This window comes from Hyperolius riggenbachi, chromosome 8 (assembly GCF_040937935.1).
Source record: "Hyperolius riggenbachi isolate aHypRig1 chromosome 8, aHypRig1.pri, whole genome shotgun sequence".
NCBI classification, from domain to species: Eukaryota; Metazoa; Chordata; class Amphibia; order Anura; family Hyperoliidae; genus Hyperolius; species Hyperolius riggenbachi.
In genome coordinates this window covers 65,659,869-65,679,417 of record NC_090653.1, presented here as the reverse complement: position 1 = coordinate 65,679,417, position 19,549 = coordinate 65,659,869, and the positions used below count along the sequence as shown (strand labels likewise).

Sequence of the window (19,549 nt, the reverse complement as noted above, 5' to 3'; positions counted from 1 at the left end):
AATTTACAAACTAGCAGCTGATGAATGTTGGGGAGGAGTGGAACACTTTAAACTGAGGCAGCAGTTTCCTTTTTCCTTCAACATTTTTCACTGGTAACCATGAAAGATTATCCGTACCTACCATACAACAAAATATACAGGTGAGCTTGCTGTATGACAAATTCTGATATAATAAACTACTTGGCAAGGTCCCTTGTAGTTTACTATAAAAAAATTATACGGTGTACTTATTATATACAGTGTGCCTGAACCTGGGCTTATCTGCTTGTCGACCGCGTCACGCCGATGGGGGTGGCCGCGGAGGCAGCCCCAGGACCGCCTAATGCCGATCGGCGTAAGGTCCTTGGGTCTCGCAATGCAGGAGATCACGCATCTCCTGTTGGTAGGCGGATCGCCGATCGGGAGACTGTTAGATGGCGAAACTGCCGTCTAATTACATTGTACAGCGCTGCGATCTGGGTTGGGGGTCTGTGCTGGGCTTTCAGACCCTACCAACAGAGAGCTCTGTTGGTGTGGAAAAAGGGGGGGGGGGGGAAATCACTTGTGTGCTGTGTTGTGCGGCCCTGCAGCTTGGCCTTAAAGCTGCAGTGGCCTATCCTATTTTGACAAAAATAGCCTGGTCTTTAGGGGGGGGGGGGGGGGGTTTAAGCCCATGGTCCTCAAAAGGTTACGACAACTGAAGTGAAATGCATATGGAGGCTGCCAAATACAGTAGATTTCCTTTTAGGCAATACCAGTTGCCTGGCTATCTTGCTGAACCTCTGATTGTAATACTTTTAGCTACAGACCCTAAACAACCATATGCAGATCAGGTGTCTGACATTGTCAGATCTGACAAGATTAGCTGCATGCTTGTTTCTGGTGTTATTCAGACACCACTGCAGCAAAAATAGATCAGCAGGGCTGCCAGGCAACTGGTATTGCTTAAAAGGAAATAAATATGGCAGCCTCCATATTCTTCTCGCTTCAGTTGTCCTTTAAAAAGGAACTCTTATCAATACCCAAGTGTTCTAAAATGACAAAGTACAAATAATGTCTAAGTAGCAGTGTTAACATTTTCCTACTTTTCATAGTAAACATCAGAGGCAAAAGCTTTAATTTATTGAGTGTAGGATTTAGCTATATTGGGACAAATCAATTGCAGAAGGGGTGTCTGCTTCAATGCACAGTTTGTGTTGCACATCAGACAGAGTATTTTTTTCTGAAAGCAAAAAAAAAAAAAAAAAAAAAAGTATGAAAAGCTGTGGTGTCACAGAAAATTACAAATGTTTATAACAAGTTACATTTCCTCTGCTCTCTTCAGACACTTTAGTCAGAGACACAGGAGAGAGCTTTCTCTCACACACAGAGCTACACACAGGGTTAACTGATGGAGTGTGAGGGGAATTCCCTCTCCCCCATGGCTCATTCTGCCATCAGTTTTGGTGTCAGTAAAGCGTGAAAGTATTTGATAACAGTAAACAAAGAGGTTGCCAGTGAAATGTATACACCAGTACTTAACAGCACTTCCCAAACAATTCCTATCTCAATTGAAAAAACATGGTGATCAATAGTGTTCCTTTAATTAGGCAAGCTGAAATAACACTTGCCATCCTAGCAATGTGTAGAGCTGAACTGAAGGGCTTGCTCACATCTCAACAAAAATGGACTCAATTGCTCAGTGCAATAGCTGCAAGTGTGTTTTGCAAGCTCTGTGATTGGTGGAATGGAGGTGGGGGTTGGTGGAGTGCAGGTGGTGGTTGGTACTCGGGTCTCACCTGGGTGACTTGGATGAACTTGGTGAAGACCTCAGCTCTCTGCTGTGGAGTCGGCCGGTTGAGGATCGTGAGCTGCACCCACTGGGAAATGCTGTTACACAGAGAGACTGAGCGCTCCAGACGAGGGATTTCTCTAAGAGGTCTCTGCCGAGTGTAGTTTCGATAATCTAAATGCTGAAACAGAAGATGCAGTCAGATTACAGCACAGGCTCAGCATGGACATTGTGTCATTGGACCACGATGCTACTAAGGGCCCTTTTCCATTAGCAGTCGCTAGCGTTCGCGCTGAACGCTAGCGATTGCTGAATCGCAAAATGTAAAAAATGACCGGCGATTTCCCGACGTTTGCGGCCGCGATTTTGCTATGCTAAGCACTGCATAGCAAAATCGCGGCAATAATCGCTCCGACGCGCGATCGCGATCAGGTCAAAAACGAATCGCGGTAGTGGAAATGACCTACCGCGATTCCTATGTTAAAAGCAAACTGTAGCGATTTGTAAAATCACTAGCGGTTTGCGGTTTTGCGATTCAGCCATCGCAAACGCTGTAGTGGAAAAGGGCCCTTAGTGAACATCCAGAACTTAAAGCCGATCTAGACATGTCCTCCAAAAGCCCAAATTATTAGAAAGCTTTACCTGTGCTCTTCGACAGTCAGTCTCTCCCCCCCCCCCCCTTTGTTTTTCAGTCATTAAAATACACCTGACGTAAGGGGGATATAGAGGCTACCATATTTAATTTCCTTTAAAGAGTAACTGTCGGGCATAAAATAAAAAATCATTTATTTATTTTTATCTGGTAAACAAGTAATAAAGATGCTAATCAGGCAATCCAAAAGTTAAAATCACTATTACTTTTCTTGTTGATAAATTATCATTCCCCAGTGTAAACAATCGGAGAAGATCAGTGTCACACCCAGAGCCTTGATTATTGGTGATCCGCAAAATCACCAATAATACAAGGATTGACCCGATTATATAGCAATCTGCAGAATTGCCAATAATGCGGGCAGATCAAAAAAGGGAGTGTACACAGGAACAGTGCAACAAAACAAAATACAAATGCAGAATAAATACACTAATTTGTGGAAATGTCCACCACCTGGTAATTCCTCAGAGGTGTGGTTACCTCTGAATGGGAACCCTGTGTGTGAGATCCTCCAAGGAAGCAGTGAAGGAATCTTGGCCTCTGGCAGTAACGGTCTGCTAGGGCGGGCGTCTCAGAGAGGCAAGCCTCAGATAGTACCCTACAGTGGGAGACGTTCCACTGAAGGGAGAAAGGTCAGACAAATAGAGGTTCGGCAACAGATCAGGCGGCAACAGTACAGAAACATGAGACGAGAGAATAGTCAGAAACCAAGCCAATAGTCGATAACGGTATGGGCTGGCAAAGTACAGAATCAGAAAACAGAAGGATGGTCAAGACAGGCACAGAATCATACACAGGAAATCAATACAGTTCAATATGCATATATACTGGCGATAAACCAGTATATCACGCAATATCAAATACAAGACTGGCTAAGTGTAACAAGAGCCGGGGTCCTGCCGGATTGTCACACGGGAACTGACTAGGTCTGAGTGCTGACACAGGGTATCGCAAACACAGACTGTCACGCTTGGTGGTGTATTCTCCACAGTCAGCATGCAACACATAAGCTGACGTGAAGGAGGTACACACACTAGCACAAGGAAACAGGCTATCCCTAGTATAGTGGAGGGGAGGACTGACTCCAATAGGAGAATGTGGCGCACAGAGCCGGTGCAGATCCGAACGGCCACAAACAATACTTTCATGATAACGTCTCAGCGCAAAGTAGCGCTGAGCGCATAAACCAGAACTGAGGAGATCAGGACAAGTAGACAGAATGAACGCTTGCTTAACTAGCTTCTTTTTTTTTGCAAACTCTCAGCAGCGATAATACGCCATATCCCAACCAGAACTTGGCTTCATCAGCACCTTCCCTTGTTGGGTAATTGGTTGCATCATGGTTTGCCATATCTTTTATTTAGTAATCTTATTTGAATTAGAAAATTATTAGAAATATAGTAAAACAATACAACGTAATGACAGATTACTGTTCACTCAGACATCCCACCTACCACACCCCATACATACCTCACACATCCTCCATATACTTCCCCCCAAAAAACTCAGACACTTCTAGGTCCTCTCCTCCTCCTTACAAAAACAAAGAGGTATACGGAAGTCAGACAACACTCTTCTCCCAAATCTGTTTCATAACAACCCAACAAGTAGCATTAGACCTTTCAGTCACATCATCTTCTCCTATCCAAACTCTATTATTTAGAAATGCTATAATATCCTTTTTCCATTCTCCAAGGGAGAGTGGTTCTGGATTTTTCCATTTTTTAATAATAAGCTTTCTAGGTAAGCTTACCCCCAAATCTACCAATAGTTTTTGCTCAGGACCACCTTCTTAACTTGCTTGCTTAACCAGCTTCTACTTAGTGACAGCAAGCGTCCACAACAAGACAGATTGGAATGAGGCAGCCAATGCGTTTGCAGCGATGGCGTGCCTCACAAAGACAGGACAGGATAGGCAGGAAATAGCAGGATCAAGATAGATGAACGTAACACAGACAAAAATACAATAAGTATGTTTTCCTAGCGTATTACAATTACAGCCATCAATGAAACTATTTGTAACGTCTGACTAACATATGTATATATCGGCAATGAACCGATATATGACATAAGCAGGAACACTGACTAGGACTGGAGCAATACAGGGAACAGGACTCAGAAGGATTCGCTATCTCTGCGCAGAGATGAACGCAATCCACAAACAGAACCAGGAGCAGGATAACTAACTCAGCACGGGTGATCACGATACGCCCAAACTACCAAAACGTGCTGGAAAGCTGACTAACTGAACACAGGATATAAACAGTTTGTGTACGTATACATCAGCGGCACTGATGTATCAACGCAACACGAATACAAGGAAAATAATAAACGTGCTGGTATGCATATATATTGGCAATGAACCAATATATGATGCAAGACCAGCAAAGTATCTTTAGAACAAGAAACACGATCTGGGGCTGAAGCAACAGCAAGACAGGCTTAAACTGAAGCTATGATAGCCCAAGGAGCCCTGCAGGAAGCAGATCTTTATACTGAGGTCATCCAATGGGAGCAGACATGCAGATTCCCACACAGGTGAATGATAATTAGTCACAAGCTGACAGCAGGAAAAGGCAGACAAAGCTATGCAGCTTGCATGGAAAGAGATCAGAACTGCCTGAGCTGCAGCACTACTACTGCCAGCAGCACCTGCTGCAGAAGCGATCATAACACAGACGAAGTGTGACTGCAAAGCACTTCCTTATATACTGCCTGGGAGAGAAGTCTCCACCCCAAGCAGCAACCAATCAGGGCAGGCAAAAACGTCAGCTGACCTCTAAGTCAGCTGACACGCTTTCTAGAGGTATAAAGGCGTGCCTGGCGCGCTCGCGCACCCTCTAGAGGCAAGATAGCAGAGCCCTGATGTGCAGCACGGCGGGGAGTTTGGCGCGGTGCGCCCGGAGCTGATGCGGACAAATTTCCGCATTCCGCATTGGAAAGTCCGCATGCCGGAACGGATGCGACCATATTTCCGCAATCTGTCCGGCGTCGTGGAATTTTCGTTACACCCAATTTACATGACTTATTTGGTACACAGAAAATTTGGTACACAAAAGAGAAGTTGCAGGGCATGCTGGGTTGTCTTTTTGCTTCTCTACTTCCCCTCGGACTTAACTAATGCAGCCTGATTGGCTGAAGCCTCTTTCCCTCCTGTTTTCCCCTCCCACACCTCTGTTCCTCTCTCATTGGCCAAAATTTTTCAGTCTGAAACAATGCACTTTCTATAGTGAAGGGCGGGCAAATCAGGCAGAGGAGACTAAGGGCGGATATTACATCACGACTGGCTTCAAAATAGCCACAGTAAATATGGAAACTGTCTAGAATAGGATTCTCTACTTTTCCTTTATAAAATTCACAGGAATCATAACGTGGACAGTGCAATACGTATGTTATGTAAGTAGAGCAAGTATCTACTTATATATTTGGTTTTTTTTTCTGAGATAGTATGGCTGACAGCTCCTCTATATTGCAATTTGCACACTAGTGTGTCGCAGTACTCTACCTTGCTGCAGTGGTCATTAATCTCTATGAGAGAACCCATAGTGCAAGGAAAGTGCTTTGATCAATGCAGAGGCTGCAGTGTGTTGCAGAGCAGTATCGCTCAGCGCACAATTGCATTGCAGTCAACGGCATGCGCGCCACACTGCTACTAATGTCGGCGGAGTCACGTACACACTTCCTGTCTGGAAGTGTGTACGTGACTGAGGGGTTGGACACAAGTGATGTCCGATGTCATTTGCGCACACGTTCAAGGGGCGGGGTGTGAAGATTTCCCTGTTGGCACTATCTGCTGCACGGACATTGCATTGGTGCGATGCGCTGTGGTAGGTTTTTGTGCCGCACGCAAATAACACCACATCATGTGTGCAACCAGCCTCAAACAATACCAATGACCTGGCAGTCCTGCTGATCTCCTTGGCTGCAGTAGTGTCTGAATCACACACCTGAAACAAGCATGCAGCTAATCTAGTCAGACTGATCTGCTTGGTTGTTCAGGGTCGTTGGCTAGTAGTATTAGAGGCAGATGACCAACAAGACAGCCAGGCAATCGGCATTGTTTAAAAGGAAATAAATATGTCAGTCTCCATATCTATCAGGTGTCTTTTAAAAAGAGTAAAGCCTTGGTTATTGAAACGCTGCAGACCCCAGGATAGCTTCCAGGTCAGCACAGCAGGCACATACTTGTACCCACCTGTGAATGAGCACTTTTCATTGTCATGAATTACGCATGCCTAGTAAAAGGAATTGCATGAAGGAAAGCAAAAGACTTGCACAAGCAACTCACGCAGGCACAGTGCAAATACACGCATTGAAATGTGTGGGCCCTTCTGGAGTGGCTGGATAGTGTACTGGTTAAAGCAGAGGTCCCCAAACGTTTTGGGTGGAGAGCCGGGTCAAAATACTACAGACAGCTGAGGGGCCGGAGTATACATAAAATGATGCAGAAGCGGGCCAAACAGTGAAGCGTACCCAGGTGACAACCTGCCGTCCAATTGGACAGCAGTGTCACCTGATGTGGAATTTGATTGAAAACTAGCAAATTACTGCTTGCAGGCTTCCATGTGGATGGGTGGTGCCAGCACTGCTATTCTACATGCGGACCACCAATATTTAAAGATGTAGCTGACCGCATCTATAAGTAATACATTTTGTGTGTGGAGGGCCAGTAAAAAAGCCTCAGGGGGCCACATTCGGCCCGAGGGCCTTAGTTTGAGGACCACTGGGTTAAAGAGACTGTTAAGTCTCCAAAAAATGAGGTTTTTACTTTAAAAACCTCTTCAACATAATTGCCCCTCCTAAAATGCAGCATCCCTGTGGCTGAAAACTCCATAAATCACCCCAAACTCCCTGGGGCACATTGTGGGGCTCCTTCCGCATAGAGGCAGAGCTTTGGGCTGCAGCTCTGCCTCTACACATGTCCATCAGCGCGGATGGCTGCCTCTCCCAGTCTTCCTTCACTGAGAGGGGCGGGGGTGAGGCGGCGATCAGCGCTGATTGACACATATGGAGGCAGAGCTACAGCCCAAAATCCAGGATCAAGAAAGTCATGGATTTTGCCTGGGGAGTTAGGGGTGATTTGGGAGTTTTCAGCCGCAGAGATGCGGCATTTTAGGAGGGGCAATTATGTTAAAGAGGTTTTTAAAGTAAAAACCTCATTTTTTTGAGACTTTAGAGTCTCTTTAAGGCCTTTGTGACCAGGGGTTGAAGCTCGGCTCTTCCTGTTCCGTAAACCAGCACTTATTCAGTTGGAGACCTTGGGCGATACTCCCTAACACGGCTACTGCCTATAGAGCGCATCCTAGTGGCCGCAGCTCTGGAGAAAAGTGCAATATAAATAACCAACTTGTTTAAACGACAAGTTGGACGTATGTACGCGCAGTCAAGCGACTGATAACAGCCGGTTTGCTCGATCCACTTAGCGGATTCGTTGGACAAACTGTCGTTTAAACATCTGTCAGGTCCATACATGTGTACAAACGACTTCTTGTCGTTTGTCCAACTAATAGACGTTCAAACATACAGTCGTTTGATCAGTAGTTCAATCTAGTCCATTGTTCTATCCAGTCCATTGTCAAGTTGATTAAACGACATGTAAATTAGCATATCAGTCGCTTTGTTGGTCAGTGTGCCCATGATGTCTGAAGGACTTCTTGTCTGCACTTCGAGTCGTTCAAACGACCAGTTTAAACAACAAGGCGTAAAGTTGGACGTGTGTATGCACCTTTACCAGAAGTGTTTAAATAAACAAGTTTATATTTTTTTAATTATTATAACTTGTTGAGTGCTTTGGAATACAGGTGGGTTCTGTTCTTTTCTATAATTAATTTAATTGCCTGGCAGTCAAACAATAAAAGTTGTTATAATGGGGAACAAGGGGAGGACGGGAGGCAACACAAAGCAGTAAGATCTAACTAAAATGTGAAGAATTAATAACGAATATTTGATTTGAAATTAACATTTCATTTCAGGTACAAATTAAAAAGAGAATAAAACAATACATTTTTTACTTCTACATTTTAGCTCTAAAACTTATTCAACCAATCATTAAATAGGAACTACAGTCTTGCATAATATAGAATTTGAAACCCGTCTCCCAACTCATTATTGTCTATAGAGGTATCCAGTCTGCCTTTGACCCAAAAGTAACGTCATCTGTGTTTAAAATTCCCCTTGCCCCGTGTCGCATTGAGCTAACAGCTGCCTTCCAACATACGACTGTTCCATCTTGCGCAATATCCAGTTTCCTCTGTAAGAACCACACTGCTATTTTTAGATTGCACAGGTTTGTCTATTTGTAGTTGTACAAGGAATCTCTTATCTCCTACTTTGAAAGATAACTGGTGATCCTGAGAGATTTCAGCTTTACACGCTCAGTAAGGGCCCATTCTCACTTGGGCGATTAGCAGGCGACTCCCACTAATCGCTGAAGAGCTAGAGCTTTTTAAAGCGCTAACGCAATATAAACATAATGGCAATGATCTCACTGCCGCGATTGCTGCCGATCGCATTTCTCGGTTATCGGCAATAGCAAAACTTATTTCCTGCAGCATTTTACCGCGGTTCTGGAGCGATCGTGATACAATGCTTAAAAAAGCGCCGATCGTGATCGCTCGGAATCGCAAGAGTGAACAGTGATTTTTACAGAGCTAAATCGCGGTAAAATCATCCGCGCAAAACGCTAGCACTACTATTTTGCTTTTGCAAAATGCTGCGATTTTACAGTGATTTTGATGTAAGTCAATTAAGACTTTTTTTTAACAAGCGAAAATGACCCCAAAAACACTATTTGGTGTGACAGGGCCCTCAGTAATAGGCTGCATAAACAAGTTAATAAACAAAACTAAACCATTTTAGATTTTTTTTTCCTAAAAACAACACTTTGGCCTCAATTCACTAAGATCATGCTGGAGATGATAAGGCAAGAGAAAACTTACCTCCACTAGTAAGAGAGTTATCTTATCTCTTCATTCCTTACGTTACCTCTTCTGTAGTTAATTTACCTCCTCTGTAGTTAATTTACCTCCACTGTAGTTATTTTCACACGCAGTTAATAAACAGCCTGTCTAACTCTGGAGTTATTTTAAGGATTAAAGAGTTAACTTAAAGACAGAAGAGTTAACTTTAGGTTTGCCTGAGGTAGAATGTTTCCTGAATACTACATGCCTCGTCACCATGGTAACTACTCTAGAAGAGTTATTAAAGACAAGAGATAAGCTTAGTGAATTGAGGCCTTTGTGACTTTAATATCACGACTAGTCTGTAACAGAGAGGAAAATCTAACGGTTGCCAGTTTTTCTTTTTGCAGGGCACACACTTGTCTTTCAGTTTTCCGCGCGCGTTTTCCTGCATACTTTTTCTGCACACCAAGTGTGTTTCTATTCAGGAAAACGTGCGCGTTTTTTTAACAGCAGCTGATGTAGTTGAGAGAGAAAGCTGACAAAATGTGCAGAATGTCAGTTTTTTTCTGCGCGCGAACAACATATTAAGTGTGTACTAGCCCATTGATTAACATAAGTTCTCAGTTTTTCTGTGCAGAAAACGCGCATGAAAACAGACAAGTGTGTTCCCTGCCAGAAATTCTGGTACTTTTCCGTTAGCCGGGCGCATCCGATAGGTGGCGCTAATTACATTAATAGTCACGTAAAAAGTGTATTGTAACCGATTCTATTGTGTTTTTTACTGTCCGTCTCGCTGCGGCCAAATGTCCCCTGGCTGCCAGTATTGTATAGGAGAGAGGAAAGGGGGAGGAGAGCGAGAGCCGAAGCCGGCAGCTTCATCTGTTACATTGCCGCCGGCTTAATTTAATTCAATGAACTCACTTTTGATAATACATTTGACCGCAGCGAAACGGCCAGTAAAAAAACACAATAGAATCCGTTACATTACACTTTTGTTACGTGACTATTAATGTAATTGGCACCACCTATCGGATGCACCCAGCTAAAGAAAAAGTACCGAAATTCTTTTATTTTTACCCAGGACAACTTTTTGTATATAGCAATTATGTTATCAGCAGACAGAACAAAAATGTTTTCACTTTGTAGTGGATTGCTGTGTGGGTTAAGTGAGCTGACTGAGAACCTGAATATAAAAGTAATATACAGGTCAGACTGTGCAAAAATGCATTTGTGGGCGAGTCCAGATTAACTGGCGTCCAGGTCCTCTGCATAAGTGGATTGCAAAAAAAAAAAAAAAAAAAATTTTTATGGCAATGTCATGTTTATTTGAATGTGCCAGGAAGGACTTCAGCTTTGAAAAAAATTAAGATAAGCATAATAATAATAATGTCTTATATAACTGAAGTAAGCATTTCTCCAGTCAGAGCATACGGTGTCTGTATGGCGTGGCCGCGCAACCCCATCATGCTCCCAGCGATAAGAGTGAACACGCAGCCGAACTACGCATGCGCTGAATGGGCCCAACTGGAGAAACTTCAGAGGACCCTAGTGGAGGTACACATTTTGAAGATTTTGATGGTCTGATGGACTATCAATCATCTTTTAACTTTATAGGTCAGTGCCTTCAATAAAAAAAAATGGTTTAAAAGAGAACCCGAGTTGAGACATATAGTATGGAGGCTGACAAATGTATTTCCTTTTTACACAATGGACATTGCCTGGCACAGAGGGGGACACTGAAAGCATGGGTGAACAGGGTGACAGAGGGGGGCGCTGGAGGCACAGGAAGGGTTAGAGGATGTACAGGGGACAGAGATGGTACAATGTTTTGACTTATGGACAGATTCAGGTTAAGAACCAACCTACAGTCCCTATCTTGTTTGTAAACCAGGGACTGGAGACTACCTGTATGGGTTTTACGTTTTTTTTTTTTAAATGCTTCTGCTATTTTTGTTGAACATTATGGATTCTCTCCAAACTTTTACCGAAATCCTGCAGAAGCATTTGAACTCCAGGTAGCTGAGGTGCTGTGCAAGCTCTGATGGCTCCAAGTGATCAAGCAATAGGGAGACTTTCCTCTTCTTGTTGAAGCTTGGCGACTCGGAAAACATCCTGGCATCCTCTTGGTCAAATCTGACATAGATAAAACAAAAAATATAAATATACTACAGGCAGGTAAAGGAACACTGGTAACATAAAGAGGAAGTTTCTGCCATCACGGACTGAGAAAATGACTGATAAGATAAACAGGAACCACAAAAGGCTCTTACGTGTATGAAGTTTCAAGACTTTGCCGGTGATCACTTGCCCTTCTCCTGTCCTTCACTACCTCCCAAAAATCAGACATCAGCTCTTCCAGTTGGCTGTCCAGCCGGAAATCTTCTGGATAATGGTTTATCCAGAACCTGCCATGGAAGGATAGGTGAGAGAAGTGCCACTTTATCTTTCACTTCATAGGTTTCAAGTAGTAACAGAAAACACTATTTTAAAAAGGACCACTATTATGAAAATTTTTAAAATTATAAGTATGTGTATAATTACACTCCTCCCAGAGTAAAATGCACCATAAATTACTTTTCTCCTATGTTCCTGTCGCTTGAAATAGGCGATGAAAATCTGACAGGTTTTGGACTAGTCTATCTCTTCATAGGGGGTTCTCAAGGGTTTCTTTATTTTCAAAAGCACTTACAGATTGGCAGTTGCTCTGTCCAACTGCCAAAATAATGAGCAAAAGAGTAAGGAGGCTGGCATCTCTGAAGAGTTTTTTTAGTGATTTTGTAAAGAATAAAAAAGGAGATACTAAGAATTTCCTAGAACGAGATGGAGTAGTCCAAATCTTGTCAGATATCATATTTTTACTGCCTACTGTAAGTGATAGCAACATAGGAGAATAGTAATTTATAGTGTATTTTACGGTTGTAGGAATGTACTTCTCATCAGGGTGCTTACACATGTATTTTATAGGTTAACAATTTCGGGATAGTCACACTTGGCGAATAAAATAATTCAGATTCTGGATAGTCATCCTTCTGGGCTTGTTCACACTAGGGCGATTAGCGGGTGATTTCAGCTAATCTCCAAAGCGCTTTTTACATCGCTAGCGCAATAGAAATCTAATGGCAGTGATCTCGCTGTGGAGTTTGCTGCCAATCGTGGGCATTTCACGATTAGCGGCAATCGCCAAATGCGTTACCTGCAGCATTTTTGGGCAATTCGGGAGTGATGGCGATTAGCATATATAGAAGCGCTAATCACAATCGCTCCAAGAACACGTATTTGGCCAGTGATTTGTCCACGTCAGAGTAAAAAAAAACAAAAAAAAAAAAAACCACACATGCAAAACGGTAGCACTAAGCGCTACCGTTTTGCGCTTTTAGGCGTGAACGGGCCCTTAAGCGTCAGATACAAGCATCAAGGACTGCTGCCAGACAATGGATCCTTTTCTGTGCTGGTAATTACTCAGGAAGCAAGGTGAGTAAGGCCTTGTTCACACTGCATTCGGCTCGCTTTGGACTGTTTTTGAGGCGTCTTCCCCCCCCTCCCCCCCCCCCGATTCCCGGTGCTTGGGTGGGCGATTCGTTTTTGTGCTTAGCGGTTTTCTAAGCATTTTTTCCGAGCGGTTTTGTAATTCACTCCCTGATGCATGTCAGCAAGTGAACTCTTTGACCGGGAAAATAATAAATACAATGTATTTATTCTTAAAAACGCAAATGCAATCGCTGCACAAAGTGATTTTGTGAGCGTTTAGAGTTTCTCCTATACTTTCCATTGAGGCGGAAACTCCTCAAAACAGCGCACAACCCTCACGGATATTAACCTTCTCATAGACATTCAATGCACAAGCGTTTGGGCAATTTTAAAAATCACCCACGTGTAAAAAAACCTCAAACGCCTGCAGTGTGTTTGTTTAGCCTGAAGTTCCTCTTTAAAAAGGAACTTCAGGCTAAACAAACATACTGTCATTAAGTTACATTATTTATGTTAATTAAAATAGGTAATTGTAATGATAGGTGTCAGCAACCAGAGAGAGGATCTGATCCTTGGCGATCTGCAGTATCCCCAAGAATACAGATATACCTGATTATTGGGGATCTGCAGAATCGCCAATAATCAAATAGGTCTAACCTCTAGACACCTGAGTGTGTAAGTGCTTTGGTGCAACAGTAACCTTTGGACCACCGGGGTAGCAGGTGGTCCAATTAGTAGAGAAGACTCTACTGCAGTCAAGGACACCTGGAGAGGGAGTCCCTGACTGATAAGGAGCAGTGTCCCCTCTGTAGAGCAGGGGACCCCTGCGGGAAGGCTGGACACCCTGAGGGGGGGGGGGGGGTGACAGGCCGGGTCAGCAACAGAGTATCAGATATGCAAGGTACCAAATCAGAGATCAGAAGAATAGTCAGGAAAGCTACAGGTCATAACAGATATCAGAACAAGGCCTAGTCTGAGGTGTGAGGTCCGTGATCTCAACACCCAGGGAGCAATGCTAGAGATACACACAGATGATATACAGTATCCCTAGTCTGGGGTGTGAGGGCCGTGATCTCAACACCCTGGAACTATGCTAGAGAATAACACAGATGATATACAGTATTCCTAGTCTGGGGTGTGAGGGCCGTGATCTCAACACCCTGGAACTATGCTAGAGAATAACACAGATGATATACAGTAACTGGCTAAGTGTGGATTCCCAGGTCCTCCTGGTTCCACCACACTGAAAGATCTGACTAAGGTCTGAGTGCTAATACATAAGCATTCGCAACGCCAGACAACCAGCAACTGAACAGCAGGAGATATATATAGTAAAAGTGCCCCATAGCGCCGCCCAGCTCCCATCAACCAATCACTGACTGAGCAGGAATCAGCTGACCGCCCTGTTCAGCTGATCTTCCTCCTATTGGTATAAAGAGCTTGTCTTGCAGCGCGCGCGCGCGTAGCTCTCCATCTGTGTGCACTACTTGGTCCAGACAACCCAGACACATGTTGCTGCAGGGAAACCGCCGCACTGGATGTGGAATCCGCCGTCTTACCATCAGAACATGCGGCGGCGCCCACGCCATTCTTCCCATGTGCACCATTAGTTCCAGATAACCCAGATGCATGCTGACGCGGAAAAACCGCCGCATCAGACTGTTACAACACGCGGCGGCTTTTCCGCTATTCATCACAGTAATATAATCTCTTACCCACCCCGTTTTAAAAGAACAGGCAAAGGTTTGATTTCATGAGGGCAGCCATCTTTTTGGTTGAAAAGAGGTGACAAGGAGCATGAGACACAGTTCCAACTGTCCTGTGTGCTGATCACCCCTCCCAGTTGCTATGCAACGTGAACAACAACATAGGAAATCCCATCATGTTTTGCACAGCATCAGGGGAAAAAAGCCCGGGCAGTTTTCTTTGATGGGTGGAGCTTAGCTAAAAATGGTGCTTTGTTAAGAAAAACAAAGTTCTGATGCTGTAAAACTGTTGAAGAAACACCAAGGCTTTTCAGTGCTGCTGAGTAGATTTTTAGTGCGGAGGTTCACTTTACAGTCCATCCAAATAAAATACAGCTGCCATATTTGCAAAGCCACATTACTTAAGCTAACTGTCTGTGTTGGAAATTTTTTACCTGGTTGCAAATTAAAATGGCAATGTAAAGAACATTAAATTACAGGAAAACTAGTGCAGCAGTAAACTATGTTTATGGCAAATTTATAACAAAAATGGAATTTCCCTGGTTACCTAATGGGCTTTCTTGGGGCTGCTCTAGAATGGTAAAATTAGATCAGTGGGTGAGAAGCTAGGAGAACAGACAACTGTGGTGGTGGAGAAATGTGTAGTGCTTTGTAGCTGTTTCTTGGGGCTACTCTATTCTGCAAAAGTACCTACAGATGTATCCCTTGCACAAGTGCAGAGAGCCTGCCCCTGCAGCTGCCCCCATTGGGCTGGCAGACTAGGCTGTACTACAATGTGCTGCACTGAAGGACATCACCCTGCGACTGCATTCAGAAGTCACCAGGGAATGTTAAAACAGAGGGTCAGTGTACACCAAAAAGCACAAGCGCAAAAGTAAACGCTTAGTGCTTTTTGAAGTGATTTTTTAAGGGGATTCTAGGCATGTGCCTAGTGATTTTTCCAAGCATGCCTAGCGATTTTTGGAGCTTTTTGGTGTGGCGTTTTTTATATTTAGTTACAGTAGAGCTGTAACTGAACAGCTTCTGTAACAAAAACGCTTGAAAAAAAATCGCTCTGATCTAGCGCTTTTCAGAGCGATTTTCCACTTTCCTATACTTAAAATTGCGGTTGAATCGCCACAGAAATCAGCAAAAATGCTGCAGGACCCGCGTTTGGGAAAAAAGCACATCGCTCTGGTGTGATCCATCCCATTCAAATACATTAGCCAAGCGCTAGCGTTTTTAAAAATGATCAGAAAAGCTGTTGGTGTGCTCCAGCCCATACAAATAGGAGAAACACCAAAGAAAGCATAGCAAGACTGGCTTAGTCCATATACTGGAAATAGGGGGGAAGGGAGCAAGTAGGGCAGCATGACACCTATTATGACAGGAAGGGGGTTAAAGAGAAAGGAGGAAATGTTTTGTTGAGAGGAGAAGGAGACAATAGGCCTGTATAATAATGATTGGACAGGCTATCAGGATATAGCTCGGTGGGCGTGTGCGGTACGGAAGAGGAGCACTTACTCTATAGATTGGGGTGAAACATAAGATGGAAACACATGGGCGATTATAATGTAAGCAGCTTAAAGAGACACTGAAGCGAAAAAAAAAAGATGATATTATGATTTGTATGTGAAGCACAGCTAAGAAATAAAACATTAAGATCAGATACATCAGTGTAATTGTTTCCAGTACAGGAAGAGTTGAGAAACTCCAGTTATCTCTATGCAAACAAGCAATTAAAGGGGAACTGAAGAGAGAGGTATATGGAGGCTATCATGTTTATTTCCTTTTAGACAATGCCAGTTGCCTGGCAGCCCTGCTGATCCTCTGCCTCTAATACTATTAGCCATAGCCCCTGAACAAGCATGCAGCAGATCAGGTGTTTCAGTGGTTCAGACTTATAAGTCTGATCTGACAAGACTAGCTGCATGCTTGTTTCTGGTTTTAATCAGATACTACTGCAGAGAAATAGACCAGCAGGGCTGCCAGGCAACTGGTATTGATTAAAAGGAAATAAACATGACAGCCTCCATATACCTCTCTCTTCAGTTCCCCTTTAAGCTCTCCGACTAAGTTAGTCGTGGAGAGGGCTGTTATCTGACTTTTATTATCTCAACTGTTCCTGGACTATTTACTTTTCCTCTGCTAGAGGAGAGGTCATTACTTCACAGACTGCTCTGAAAGACTCATTTTGAATGCTGAGTGTTGTGTAATCTGCACATATTATAGAATGTTGTAATGTTAGAAAAAACACTATATACCTGAAAATAAAAGTATGAGAATATTTTCTTTGCTGCTAATCTTCTAGTAATTATTCATAGTACACAACCAATTCACTATATCATATTTTTTTTTCGCTTCAGTGTCTCTTTAAACGTAATGCCTGGTACATACCATGCAATGTCCTGTCAGATCGACGGGTGGAATCGATGATTTCTGACCAAGTCCAATCAGGTTTCCGATCACTTCTGCACAAAATCGATCAGAAAATTGATTGGACCTGTTGATAATTATCGATTTGACCCATCGATCTAATGGGAAATTGCATGCTGCGTGCCAGGCATTAGAGTTCTTCTGCCTTCAGACTTGCTTTACATACCTTGTAGGTAATCTGGCACACAGGATAAAAAAAAAAAAAAGAAAAGACACAAAGATGAAGGGATATGACAAGGACAGAGAAATGCTTACCTTAGGAAGTGGCAGATCTGGGTTCTCCTGTTGCTTTGAGTCGCCTCTCTGTAGGTAAATGGTAGTCAAGGAACAATATACAAGACTTTACCAATGGCTTCTCCATATCAGTACTGATAAGTGGGGGTTAAACTCACAAAAACATTACAATTTCAGGGTCCCTGGTTCAAATCCCAGCCAAGGCAATATCTGCACGGAGTTCATATGTTCTCCCCATGTCTGCGTGGGTTTCCTCCCCCATCCAATAACACACAGATAAAAATGAATTGGCTTCCCGCTAAATTGGCCCTAGACTACGATACATGCACTACACAATACATACATAGACATATGACTATGGTAGGGATTAGATCGTGAGCCCCTCTGAGGGACAGTTAAGTGACAAGAGAACATACTCTGTATAGAGTATTATGTGGGCGATGTATAAATACTAAATATTTAAAATAAATAATACACAAAGCAAGTGGTTGACCATGAACCAAATTCTAATGCTCCTACATACCACAAACCCCCTTTAACAATAAACGTAATCTGGACTAATCAAATGCCAATTTAAAGGGGGTTGTTGAGACTTAAGGCACCGTCAGGTTCTGGGAAGTTACATTTGGCTGGGTTGGAAGAAACTGTATTTAGCACTGGGAGAGAAGAGGCGGGCAGAGAAGGCTTTTTTAGAAGGTGGGGGGGGGGGGGGGGGTGCAAACAATACCTACCATGGGGAGGGGGGTGGGTCATGGTAGATTTGTGGGTGATAGATTAGTATTTAGCATTAAGTTATGCTGGGTTCGGGGCAGAGAATAGTGGATTATGTTGTTTATATACAGATCCGGGAACAGGTCCACCAGCACCTAAGGCTGAGACACCAAAGTGCGCCCCTTCATCCCTCCCACCCCAGCCGTCACACACTGATTGCTATTAGACTAGAGGCACCCCAGGGCCCCCAACCCCTTAATCTCTAGTTATCTGGCTTGCGTCTGCTTCAAACACAGTAGGGGAATGCAAGCTGAGTGAGTTGTGCGCCCCCTCCTACACTGCGCCTCTCTCGCCTCTGCCTGGTCCTGTTTATATTCATACACACGCTATATGGGTCATCTGAAAAGTGACAGTTGTTTTTATTTACTCAATTAAGGTAGCATTTTATTTTATACACAATTTCTGATTATTTTTTCACAGAACTTTTTTTTTTCATATCCTTTTACAAAGTTTTAAAGATTGAGGAGAGGGGACTTAAACAGATGTAAGTTAAATTACTTTGTTATGCGATTGCGATTTGTCATTTGCATTGCAATATCCCTCTTAAAATTGCACCAGAAAGCGATTGCAATTTGCAAATCGAATCACTATAGTGGAAAATACTTCTCATGATTTCTATGCTAAAGGCTATCATTCATAAAAGGCTGTGCAGTAAAAAAGAAAAATATGGTTGGGAAAATACCGCATTCAGAACTTTAGACTTGTGTGCTAATTCATAAAGATTTTCACAGCTGCGAAAGAAGTACAGTGTTTTACCAAAGCCCAACTGTCAGTAACATTGTTACATTCCTGTTCTCCGTGCAGAGACAGCATTACACTAAAAGAGGCATCCCCAACTTCCCTTTAGATATGCATCTTTTGTTATACTGCCTCTGCTTGCCCTGAATCTGCTCTGTATCTGTCTATTCGGGCTGGAACCCACAAGGGCGATTTAGAGAGCATTTTTGGAGCGTTACAGAACGCTAGCGTTTTGCCAAAACGCTCAGCGAATGTAAATGGATGGGCAACTTCCACTGGAGCGTTCGCGATTCCTCAAATCGTAAACGCGGGACATGCAGCATTTTGGGAGCGTTAGCGCTTTAATGTAAAGTATATAAACGCTGGCGTAATCGCTCATCAAAACCTGCATGGAGCGATTTTGCTAGCATTTTAACGTTACCACACTAATCGCTACACAATTGCTGACAAATTGCTACACTTTGTAAAATCACTTCCTAAAACACTCATGAAACCGCTGACAAACTGCTCATACAAAATGCTAGCGCTTGCGATTAGCTATAGCGTTTTGCAGTGTGTTCCAGGTCTTCGTCTTTCTTAACAATCTATTTAATTGCCACAGTGTAGAAGAACTTCAAGAAACTTTACACATGCCATGCTTTTTGATGTGAAATACACATCTCAAAAGCAGGAACCCAAGAGGATAAACACACAGCTTAACCACTTAAGCCCTCAGTTGCTTTCACTTAATGCATCCGAGCAATGTTCACCTCCCATTCATTAGCCTATAACTTTATCACTACTTATCTAATGAACTGATCTATATCTTGTTTTTTCCGCCACCAATTAGGCTTTCTTTGGGTGGTTCATTTTGCTAAGAGCTACCTTACTGTAAATGCATTTTAACAGTAAGAATAAGAAAAAAAACTGAAAA

General features: G+C 43.2%; 1 protein-coding gene across 4 annotated transcripts in view; it reads right to left on the bottom strand.

The window, feature by feature from the left end:
* Nucleotides 1–19,549, bottom strand: part of RASGRP4 (RAS guanyl releasing protein 4) — a 93,365-nt gene that overhangs the window by 48,035 nt on the left and 25,781 nt on the right. For all 4 annotated transcript variants that reach the window (XM_068250564.1, XM_068250562.1, XM_068250563.1 and 1 more), the window contains exons 4-7: nt 17,149–17,202; nt 11,575–11,709; nt 11,290–11,437; nt 1,758–1,931 (exon numbers count right to left, since the gene is read on the bottom strand). In XM_068250564.1, coding sequence (XP_068106665.1) covers nt 1,758–1,931; nt 11,290–11,437; nt 11,575–11,709; nt 17,149–17,202 — 511 coding nt within the window. The remainder of the gene's footprint in view (nt 1–1,757; nt 1,932–11,289; nt 11,438–11,574; nt 11,710–17,148; nt 17,203–19,549) is intronic.